We start from the raw sequence: 11,445 nt of genomic DNA on the forward strand, positions 1-11,445 counted from the left end.
AAAAAAAAAAAAAAAAAAAAAAAAGTAGAGAAAAGTCTGTTTTACATGTGTCTTGCAATTCACACTGCTTTCTAGCTGAAATAGTCAAGAAAGAAAGGAGAACTCTAGTGGCATGGAGGTAGCTGACTACTTCTCCGGTGGACTCTGCAGCTTTCAGTGCTTTACCATCATTACCAGCGTCCACCCACCGACTTACTCTTCCTCGTGGATTGACCAGGTAGCGCTGTGTGGGGATTACAAGGATCCCTAAAACAGAGCCTCTGCTTCCCAAACTCCCCCCGCACATGGTGCTGGAGGTGGACGTGGGGACTGGGCAGGAGCTGGGGCTCAAGCAAGGAGGAAGGGCCTGTCCCTGAGGAGGGCACCACATGGGAGCCAAAGCGCCTGAGGAGAGTGGGGATGTTCTCAGGGAACAGGAGGAGAGGGGCATTTTACACAGAGGCAACAGCAGGAGGCACAGTCTGTTGTGGTGCAATGGAATTTATCTAAATTCCCCATGTAACAAAAGCCAAAGCGAACTGTCAGTTTAATGAAGGAAGTGATAGCTTTCATCTGAATAGAAACTCATGACTGCTGAATTAGGGCTCATGGCGTGTGGACACGGCTGGTTTTGGTTTCCATTGTCTGCTTTCAGGGCCTTTCTCTAGAAGGACCCAGGGCCCAGCAGCCTGCACCCGTCTGATGGCCTGGGGCGTAGGTCCCTAACACCGCCGGGGTCACCTCAGTGTGTGGTGACTTACGTAGTTGATCCGGAAGTGTCTGCAGGCCCAGTCGTGCTGCTCTTCCTCCGAAATCATCTCCACAGTGATGTCTCCGTAAGCTATGGGCTCTTCCGTGAAGGGCCAGTAATGGTCACATTTCACCTGAGGTGGTAACACAAGAACACAGAGGCTGGGGAAGAAGGGAAGGCTGTGTGTGTGTCGGAAACACACAGTCCCCACCGGCCTCACGGAACAGTAGAGGCCAGTTGTGCAGACGGTGGTGAGGAGCGCAGGAGGCCTCAGTCATGTAGGCACGTTACCATCTGTGTCCATGCCGGGAGGCACTTACCCGTCTTTTCTCATTGCACTGAGTGAGCATGACAATAATCTGCGACTTCTGTTGTAGGACCATTTTCCAAAAGTCATTTCTGGTTTCAGGCAGTGGCCCCTGGGTGGCAATATACTCCTGGGGAGAGTTGTATCCCTGAAAGATTTAGTGACAAGAGTTGTCACCCGAGGAACCAGTGTCCACACCGATGGCCCACACAAGTGAGAACTCTGAAAATTCCCCACAATGAGCCTGGCAGCAAGTCAGGTCTGGTGCTGCAGTCTCCCCTCGGCATCAGAGCGACTGCCTTTGCAGTCCTGTCTGACTTTAAGCACAGTTTTTCAGAAAGGCCAGTATAAAATCACACACGCATCTTTGTAATGACATCAACTACTATTTTTATAGATATTTTGTAATATACTGAAGTAATGTTACATGATAACAAATTTCAGGTGTGCATCCCTTGAAGACACCATCTATCAATACTACACTAAGTTCACCACTCAAAGTCCAGTTTCTTTAGTTATTTCATAAGCTCGGGTGTGCAAGTGGGCCTCTTTTAGTTTGAAACAAATATATAAATAGTTGCCTTTTAGTTTCTGTTTTTTAATTGAGTCATTTTTATCAATAATGGAAGGGACACTTGGATTCCCCCATCAGGAATTGCTTCTATAGTAGACCAACAGCCAGGTCGCCCACAGTCCACTAAGGAAATACATTCCTTAGTACTCGTATCTACTTTCCCTGGTCCTTCACAAAGAATCTGATTATCACTAGCCACTCGACTCTGCCTCCCCCAATTCTTTGTCCTTCAATGAAATAATGTCAACTGTTCGGAACTGTGGGGGGGCACAGTTTAGCCCTGAGAATTTGGGTGCCGGCTTTATCTATTTTTCATTTTTGCTTACAGGGATATAGTTGGCATTGATGTAGTCTGCCCCTTCCTCTTCATTCATGGAGACTAATCTCACTCGGCTAAAGTCATCTGTAAATAAGAAGAGACATTAAGAGTCAGAATGGAAGGCAGGGCCCTTGAATCTCTCCCCACAAATCAAGTGAAGTCATTGAGACAGCAGGCTAAGTTTTCTTTAGACCTTCACAAGCTTAGTTTCCTGTTGAAATACACATAAATTTCTCTCAGCCAGTATTTTCTCCTCACCAGCTCACCTGTCCCGGGGACAACTGCTTCTAGGTTTTTAGAGGATTGGGCAGAATATTCACAGGAACTAAAACATCTGGGAGACAGTACAGAAAACCACCGTGGCTCCCATAGCATGCAGGGAAGGCCAGGGAACTCGCTACCTTTTGAGAACCAAGAGGGGAGGAGATGGCATTGAGCATTTTGTAAAGGACTTCAAATGAGAAAAGCACAGTCTGCAGTGTGCACAGATATAAGGGGTGACAGCGGCAGTACCCCCCGATGGTATTAAGAGCTCTTGCCAAGGGCAGGGTTCTTGTTCCGCAGCTCTTCCAGCTTCCCTCTTCCCATGTTTGCATCCTCTCTTTACACTCCTCTGCCCAGAGTATAGTGAGAGTCAGATTCAGTCCGCACTAGAACACATCTGAATTTGAAAAAGCCTGAATATGCATTTAGGTTTTATATTCCTGTATATTACTCTGTTCATGACTGCTGCTTTTACTACAAAGTGCAAAGCAAGGGCAGGACTTTCCAGAGCTGAGAAAGGAGGCATTTCACACACCTCCCTCCCTTTCCATTCACTTCTTTCTGTTATCAATGAAAATAGTTGAGAATACAAATCTTCTCTTCCAAATTTGACTAAGTTTTTTTTTTCTTTTTTATGTCTAGAGGGTCAAATGCTCTGTCTCTTTTTCTTACCTAATACAACTCATTCCAAAGCATATTAAATCTCTCTACACATGAGAGGATCTGATGGCATCGCAGCACAAGTTTGATCCAGCCCAGGACCGTGAGGATCCAGGCAGTAACAAATTTGGTATGACATTGGTGAAACCAATCAGTCTGCAGTAACAGCCGATCCTCCTTTCAAAACCCCGAGTGGGATCAGCACTACTGACAATCTTACATGGTAGGATGTTTGTGTAACGATTTTTACAGCGGTTCAGCGGAAGGTCTGCAGCAAAGTGTGGAATATCCAGTCCAATCAATTTCAGCTCCTGTAAAAGACAGAATAGAAGTGAGATTCCCATAGGTGCCGTGGATCGGCTTATGGCGCATTCACACTGGATTGTTCTTCATTCCCCTCCTGTACCAGGATGACCATCCCCTCCTTTTGCCCCACGACAACACTGCTTAGGTCAGAAGTTACATCTCCACCACAGCACTGCCAACTTGCTATGGCCAACGAACTTGGAACTCATGACCAATCAGAAGCTTGACATGTGTTGCTCAGTTTGATTTGCCCCATTTGGCTGCCACCAACTACCATGAAAAGCATATACCCCGGGTAACTGCCTGTCGCAGAGCGATGCAGCTTGACTCTGAGGACTGCTGGCCTGAGGCAGAAATGCCCACACCACCACAGGCCCTGCTGAGGAGACCAGTGGTGCTACAGTTCGGCAGCTGAGGATGAAGGTAGGAATTATGGATATTATGTGCAGGGTACCCAAAGGCTGGAAACAACGCTATTTCACATTTCTGGAGCTACAGGGTAACTGGTATTTATGAAACTGCAAGACTGTCATAAATGTTTCCTGTTCTATGAGAACATGTCATTATTTCTCTTCACATCAATGAGCTTGAGATAAAGTGGTAAAAAAGAGCAAGGAGCAAAGAACATTCTCCATGTCCGAAAGTACAGGGTTGACACAGTCACCACATATCAGGTAATGCAATCCCCAAAATCAAGATGAGTTGGTAGTAGACAGTGAGCCTGAGAACATCCAAACAGCTGTGTCTATGGATCAGTACACATCCATGTCCTGCCATAAAGGTGCAGGAGTCGGCAAGTTCTATATAAACAGGTGACCATCACACCTCAAAGAGGTTATGTTACTGGAAAGGGGGGTTTCTGAGCAGCTATGTCATGTGATGACAGGACACAAGACCATCATCAGGACACCTGGAGTTTCTTGGGGTGACCCTTCACACTGTGACCTGTGAAAATGGGCTTCCTTAGAATTGTACAAGGCACAACCAGAACAGCAGATCTCATTCTCTTCTTGTGCAGATGTGAAGGAAATTTCGTAAGCAGCTTATACAGCCATGTACACAGGATCACCTACACCACATTCATTTTTCTGACTTAAATGAGGCAGTTGAGAAACTGCTTGCTGTAATCTTACAGAATATTAAAATCATGTCCCAATCATTACTTCGATAAGTCATAAAATAGAATATACTTCTCTGGAGGGAGAATTTTGGAGTCTGTGAAAGACTTTTGAAGGAGCTTGAAAGTATTTGATGACTTTTTCATGTGACTGAACAAGAATATCTGTTTCATACCTTCTCTATCTTTAGTGAAGTCCTTTTTGCAAAAATATGCTTTAGAGATCAAATGCTTGGGTGCCTGGTGTTTCCATAGTTTATCTGGGTGTAACATGCCTGTTGGCACTGGGAGGCAAGCCTGAACTCCACCTGCATGAACCAGCCCAAACTATCCACTCTTGTCCCTTCTTTTGATTCTTATCCTTTATTGTCTTTGTAAGATCTCAAACATGTAAGCTTTTGGGCCTAAATTGAAGCCAGTCTTCGAGACATCATGCTGACCTTGATTGTCAATTCACAAAATTATGTTTTTCCCATCTCAAGCAAAATCTTTGCTTGCCAAATTCCTTTAAACAAAAGTTGGTCACTGTTATTTCCCCAATTTTTTTTTTTTAAAGGTTTCAAAGATTGGCTATCTTGGACCCTCCCTGGTGGTGCAGTGGGTTAAAGCGCAGCATTGCTAGCTGGCCAAGCCTCTTCAGTGCGAGTTCAATCCCTGCCTCGGAAGTGAGCCACGTGGCATGGCAGACCTCTCCTGACCTGCCCGATGCTCCCCTCAGCAGCGTACTTTATCCATCTGCCTATTCTGCTCCCCACTCTGTCTCTGGTGAATCCTCTCACTGCACCTCTGGTCTGCAAGCCAAGTTCTATATGCATAAATAAAATTAAAAAAAAAATATTGGCTATCTTGTTCTTACAAGAAAACTAAACTTAACTTTAACAAACTTTAAACAAATCAGTGTGGCTTTTAGGTTAGCCTCTTTAAGCGTCCATGTGATTATTTAAGCGATCCTTCCAAACTTTCAAATATGTTGGAGATCTACCTGCCTCATAGTGTCTTACAGCTTGTCAAAACACACCTGACTTACGTGGCACACCACTGATATACTGTAGGGACTTGTGAAGTATCCAACTCTTATTAGCATCAGTTTCATTATCTGCGAGATAAGAAGTAACTTCTCTACACCTCACTGGCATGACTACCAAAATGATTAAGCTCAACATACATTAATGCTGCACTAACTGATGACTTGTTTTTTTATCTCTCTGTGGTGCCATAATTTCTTTCTCTTTTACCATTTGCACTAACAGATCCATTGCTCTCCCCCCAAAACTTCCCACTTTGAGAGCAGACTGGTAAACCACAGGAAAGGGCCTCAGATATGAAAGAGAAACTGTGGAAACAGATTGAGGCTGAGAGTGGGAACACATATGGAAGCTGACTGACTGGGAGAACTTTAATTGTGTGTGGTCTCCCTGCTGTAAATGCCCTAAGTTGATAAGAGAGGTGTAATTGGCTGAACGCTGTTAATGTAAATTGCCAAGCTGAACTGCAGCAAACCAGGAGCCTCATGTCTACACAAAATGCTTTGCAATCTTTTGTAATTTAGCCTGTCACTAAGTGGAAAATCAAATACTATGCTTCCAGTTCAGTAGTTTTGCAGTTATTTTCTTTCCAACCATATGGAAACTCCAGAGACTTAAATCTTCATAAAGGCAAAAAGTATGAGGTAATGGCCTGAAACCAGCATAAATCATTTTTGATTTTTCTTTTGCCAGTTTTGTTTCTCATATAATTTAGAATTTTTTTTTCTTTTTCTGAGCCACATGGTGGGTTGAATGGTGGTCCCACAAAAGATATGTCCACATCCTAGCACCTAGAATGGGGCTTGACAGGAGGCAGGGTCTTCGTTGATGTAATAATGAAGCCCCATGAGATGAGATGATGCTGTGTCCCCAGGCGGGTCCTAGCCCCAAGGACAGATTTGTTGTGAAGATGGAAGCATATGAGTAATCAGTTGCAGCTGTGCAGCCACCAAGAGCAGAAGAGGTAATGAAGGATTCTCCTCTCCTCAAGTCTTCAGAGTGAGCGTGGCCTTGCTGACACTGGGATGTGGGGCTTCTGGCCTTTAGAATTGAGAGAGAGTAAATTTCTGCCATTCTAAGTAACCAGGCCTGTGGTGATTTGTTCTGGCAGCTGTAGGAAACAAATCAAGTCCCCTACCACGCTGTGCTGGCTGTTTGGAAGCAGAGCACAAACAAATACACAATCAGGTGGCTCAGGGCCGTCACAACACTCCCTGGACCAACTATGTGACCAAGTGGAGGCAACTGATTTCTTACATTTGGGAGCCTGAGAACAAGGAGAAGGTGCTAGCAAGGCAGGGTTTGTTCCAGGGCTCCCCTTGGGTTTATAGCAGGTCACGACTTGGCTGTGTCTTCACCTGACCTCTTCTGTGTGTACCCATGCTATGCTCTGTGGGGATCTAAGAGTTCTCAGACCACCATATGGGTCCCATTCTCAAGACCTCGCCTAATCATAATCACTTTGAGAGGTGCTCTCCCCCAAAAATTGAGGGCTAGGGCCTCAACAAAGAACTGGGGAGGAGGAGACAGAGTCAGGCCCTCACATGCCTTTTTTTGGTGAGAAGAGCCTTGACTGTGTCCTGGCAGGGAGTCTGCAGCAGTGTTGGCTGTGGAAAAGTGCTTGCTGTTCACTTAGGGACCAGGCCTGGGCCCCAGGGTCAGAGACCCTGGCTCAGGAGACACAGGACAAGTTGGACAGTGCCATAGAAGGGTTTCCATCTACAGCAAGTCAAAGGCCCAGCGGCCTTCTCAAGGACACATAACAGGAGAGAGGCGCTTAAAACAAAGTGAGTCATGGGGTTCTCCATCAGCTCCCCAGGGCTATCTTAGCAAGGCAGGACAGACAGCAATAGAAATGTATCATCTCACAGTTCTAGAGGCGAGAACACGGTGCCACTGTGCCTTGGGGCCTCTGTAACCCACAGAGAGCCCTCCCCCAATTCCTCTGCTCCCCACGGTTTAGTGGCAACCCTTGCTGCTCTTTCGCTTGCCCGTTTTATCACCTGGCCTTCTCCCAGTGAATGCCTGTGCTTCACATGGCTCTTCTTTGAAGGGCACCAGTCATACTGGTTACATGTTGGCTAAAACTCCACTCTCTTCCAGTGCAACTCAAATAGTTTCTTCAACAGTGACTATTTCCAAATAAAGTCATATTCTCAGGTACCCAGTGAGCTCCATCACAATTCAACCCATAACACGCCCCCAAAAGGGGGGAATGGGGAGTAGCTGTAAGGGGGATCTTGGCAGCTGGTGGAAGAGTAGGTGAGAAGGGAAGGGATCAGCAGCGTCTAGTGACAGCTGGCAGGACTACGGCTCCAGAGCATGATTTACAGGCAGCACTTGAATTACCGAACCGAGTGATGAGCACAGACCTTTGGAAACAGAGCCAAAGCTAGGCAGTTAAGGAAGGAGAGGAGAGAAAACTCAGATCTGGAGAAGGTTCGAGGGGCTTCAGCTACTAGACTGAAATACAAGGGAAAGCCTTTGTCCACAACAGGCTCCACCAAAAACCAAGGTCATCTCTGACCTACATGCCCTGTCAGAGCGGGGAGGATGATGGGGAGGCCCTTCAGCAGCATCCTGACCAAACACAAACACATAAATGGATGCATGCTCCGTCTGGTGGACTCCCAAGTTGTAAGCTCTGAAGTCTGGTTCATTTAAACTTTCCCCACGAGAGCCATAAGGGATGAGGAATTGAACCCAATCCCTGGGTCCCAAACATCCTTATGAAAAGACCTATTTTCATCAGAGGGGTAATCAATCTTTCCAGCAGATTCAAAATCACATGCAGAGCAGAAAAGGAATTTATTTAGCGAATGCAAATCAGAAACCCATATAGCATCATGTATGACTTATAGTTGTATGGGTAATATATGTAAATCCAGACATTAGTTTCAATTTGCATAATGTTATAAATGATGTAATTTCTAAATATGAGTATGATCTTTCAATGTCAGTTGCAAAGTGAATATAAGTATTAAGCATTTAATAGAAACAGAATAACTGTCGAGGTACTGGATTTAGCTAGACTGGCACATTTAGCCATTCTCATCCCCTCTCAGCTTTCCCAGAGTCTGAACAGAAAACACTTTTTTCCTCTTAAGCCACTATTAATTGTCAACTTGAGGAAAATTCAAGGACTGCCATGTCAAAGGCATAAAACCCTAACATCATAAGGGAACACAATGTATCTCTAAAAACAGCTGAGGATACCCTGACACAGCCCCAAGAAGCGGGGGTCAGGGGGCTAGGGCATGGTCAGTGCCTGGGAGGCCGTCAACGGACAAGGAAAGAGGCAGATTAGTGGGTCAATGCTTGACCAGATGCACCTCTAACACACACAATCTGAGCCTGTGATTTAAAAGAGACTTCTGGACACGAATTCACATTTGTCTCACCAGAGTATGGAAGCAATATCAGGACTTGCACCCAATAAATTACATAAAGAACCTATAATGTTCTGAGAACAAAGATATTTGGAAAACGTGCTTTGAAATAAAAACACTGAACACTTCTTCAAACCATGGCATGTTAGCTGATTTTATGGGCTACCTTGCCTAGGTTCCAGAGCTAAGTGGCGTACACGTCTTTCAGATGTGATCCGCCTTTCAGTCAGCAGGCTGAGTAAAGCAGATTGCCCTCCAAAATGTGGGCCTCATACAGTCAGCGAGGGCCCTAAGGACAAACACTGAGGAGGAAACAACCCTACTGCCAGCTGCCTTTGGACTTAACTGGAACATCAATTCTTCCCGGGGTCCCCAGCTGCCCTGCAGATTTCCGATCTGCCAGCTTCCACAGTTGACTTAGCCATCTCTCATTCACTCTCCATCCCATCACATCGCCACTTCTCTATCCTGTTATCACAAATGTATCTCTGTCCTGCAGGTTTTTTCATGTGTGCACGTGTGTGTGTGCGTACACCCATGTGCATGGATATAAATATAGTATTGGTCTTGTTTTCAGCAGAACCGAAACTATCATGCCTAAACTATAAAGCTTGGATCAACCACTGCCCCACATTTAACCTGGTGATCTCAATAGAATATGACTGACTTGGGATTCATTCCTTGCTGTGTGGGTCTTTCCCAGCCATAGTCAAACATTAAACCCCCTTCTCTCTCCCCATTAAGTACCAGAGGTAGCTTTCTCCCAAGTCAATATGACAACCAGACTGCTCCACGCAGTTCCCACCCCAGACCAGCCTGGTACCTGCCCAGCCAGAAAGCACATATTTAATGCAATCTTCCCATTTTACAGATGGAGAAACTGGGGTAATATGAAATTGTGATTTTTTTCCTATTCACTAATGACAAGCAGTATTTAAGACCCAAGTTTTCAGATTCCTACCTCTGTTATTAAAACCTAAGAAATGATGCTGAGTGTGCTCAGTTTTACACTGAATGCATAAAATCCCACATCAGATTATAAATCAAACCTTTAGTCCATGTCATTTTTAATTCTACTTTCCATAGTTTTGAAGCAGCTGGACTAGGCTGCTAGTCCCCGACTGCTTGGGTCTCATTTGGGGTGATGCTCCCACACTTTGATCTAGCCACATGGTTCTGGTATTACCCATCTGCTCCTCCCATGTGATCCTGCTTCCCTCAGCCCTGCCCACACCCGCCCATGCTCCGCTGTGACTGGTCAGACTGGGGATCAAATCATCCCTGTTATTTTCCACAGGACCCGCATTAAAGAATCAATAGGTCCCTTTGGAAACCACCGAAACCACAGAACACAGCTCAGAAGTCAGTTGAGTTTTTCACTGTAAGATGTTGGTTTGCCATGAAAGAGTGAGGCCAAGGCAGAGAGAAACAGAAACGAGAAACAGAAACGAGAAGTAGAAAGAGGGGGGTCTCTGCAGGGACGTGACCATGTCCACACTGCCTCACACTGAGCTGCTTGCCTACCCTCCTCCCGGTTTAGTTCCTTATAGCGCTTTCTATGACTAGATGGAATACCTCAAAGTCTGATGGACAGATTTCCTTTTTCTTTGTTCTAAGCTATTGGGTTGCAGGAAAAGTCATGACATCTTTCCTATGTTTTTCTTTTCTTTTTTTTTTTTTTTAAGATTTTTAAATTTTTTGCATAGAAGAACTGGTGTGTAGGCCAGAGGTGTGTGGGGTGAGAGGAATCACTAGAGAGAGTGGGGAGCAGAACCAGCAGATCTACATAGATACACTACGTAGAAGTTGAGACAGGAGAGGTCTGCTGCGCCATGGAGCTCCCTGGGCAGGGATCACACTCAAGCCATAGTGCTACAACTTAACCCCTATGCCATCAGGGAGGCCCATTTTTTTCAAACAAAAATGTGTCATGGTTTTTCTGACAACCTGGTAGTTTGAATTATGTTTCTGTCACTGCCAACTGAAATAATTGTCACTTTTTATCACTTTTTTTTTTTAAATAAGGATTCTATTCAGAGACAGCATAACAGTCACAATGGGCTTTGGTGGTGCAACTGGGAAGGATCTAAACCACCTAGTAAAATCCCAGCTCTGCCACCGAGGACACCACTCTAGGAGGAGGGAAGGGACTGTGACTGCGTCGAACTTGTGTTCAAATCATCCATGTTTTTCCTATTATCAGTTATCTAGAGTTTCCTTCCTGAGCTTCGGCTGTGTTTTCTTATTAAAAACTCTTTCACTGATAGACTTTTCTGAAAAAACGTAGAGCAACAGAAGTCACATTTCTGTTCTTTGTGGCAGCGCACTGGTGTGGCAACCAAGCGTCCTTGCACCTACCCACATGCAGTGGGCAGCGGCGCTTGTCTGTGTGGGATTCTCAGGACGGGGGTACTTATGCATGAGTCTCTTTTCACCCTTCACGTTCCTGTTAATTCTAACCCACATGAGGACGACTGCTACTCACTCCCCAAGCTGCCCCTGGCTAATGAGAAGACAGCAGCTATACACAACCAGGTGTTTGACAGGGAATAGCCTGAAGAGGCTTTAAAATCAAGAACAAAGGGGACCTCCCTGGTGGCGCAGCGTGTTAAAGCACTGTACTAAGAAGCTGAAACCACTTCTGCATGAGTTCGATTTCCGCCTGCCCCAGAGGTGACCACATGGCGTGGCAGACCTCTCCTGACCCGCCCGCTGCTCCCCTCAGCAGTGTACTTCGTAGATCTGCCTGTTCTG

General features: G+C 45.5%; 1 protein-coding gene across 1 annotated transcript in view; it reads right to left on the bottom strand.

Annotated features, from left to right (window-relative positions):
* PTPRO (protein tyrosine phosphatase, receptor type, O) overlaps nucleotides 1-11,445 on the bottom strand; it is a 68,557-nt gene that overhangs the window by 12,760 nt on the left and 44,352 nt on the right. Inside the window, exons 13-16 of the mRNA XM_012732874.1 lie at nucleotides 3,075-3,165; nucleotides 1,938-2,014; nucleotides 1,051-1,185; nucleotides 741-863 (exon numbers count right to left, since the gene is read on the bottom strand). Of these exons, the coding sequence (XP_012588328.1) occupies nucleotides 741-863; nucleotides 1,051-1,185; nucleotides 1,938-2,014; nucleotides 3,075-3,165 (426 nt within the window). The remainder of the gene's footprint in view (nucleotides 1-740; nucleotides 864-1,050; nucleotides 1,186-1,937; nucleotides 2,015-3,074; nucleotides 3,166-11,445) is intronic.

This window comes from Condylura cristata, unplaced genomic scaffold (genome assembly GCF_000260355.1).
Source record: "Condylura cristata isolate star-nosed mole 26May11 unplaced genomic scaffold, ConCri1.0 scaffold00036, whole genome shotgun sequence".
Taxonomy (NCBI): Eukaryota; Metazoa; Chordata; class Mammalia; order Eulipotyphla; family Talpidae; genus Condylura; species Condylura cristata.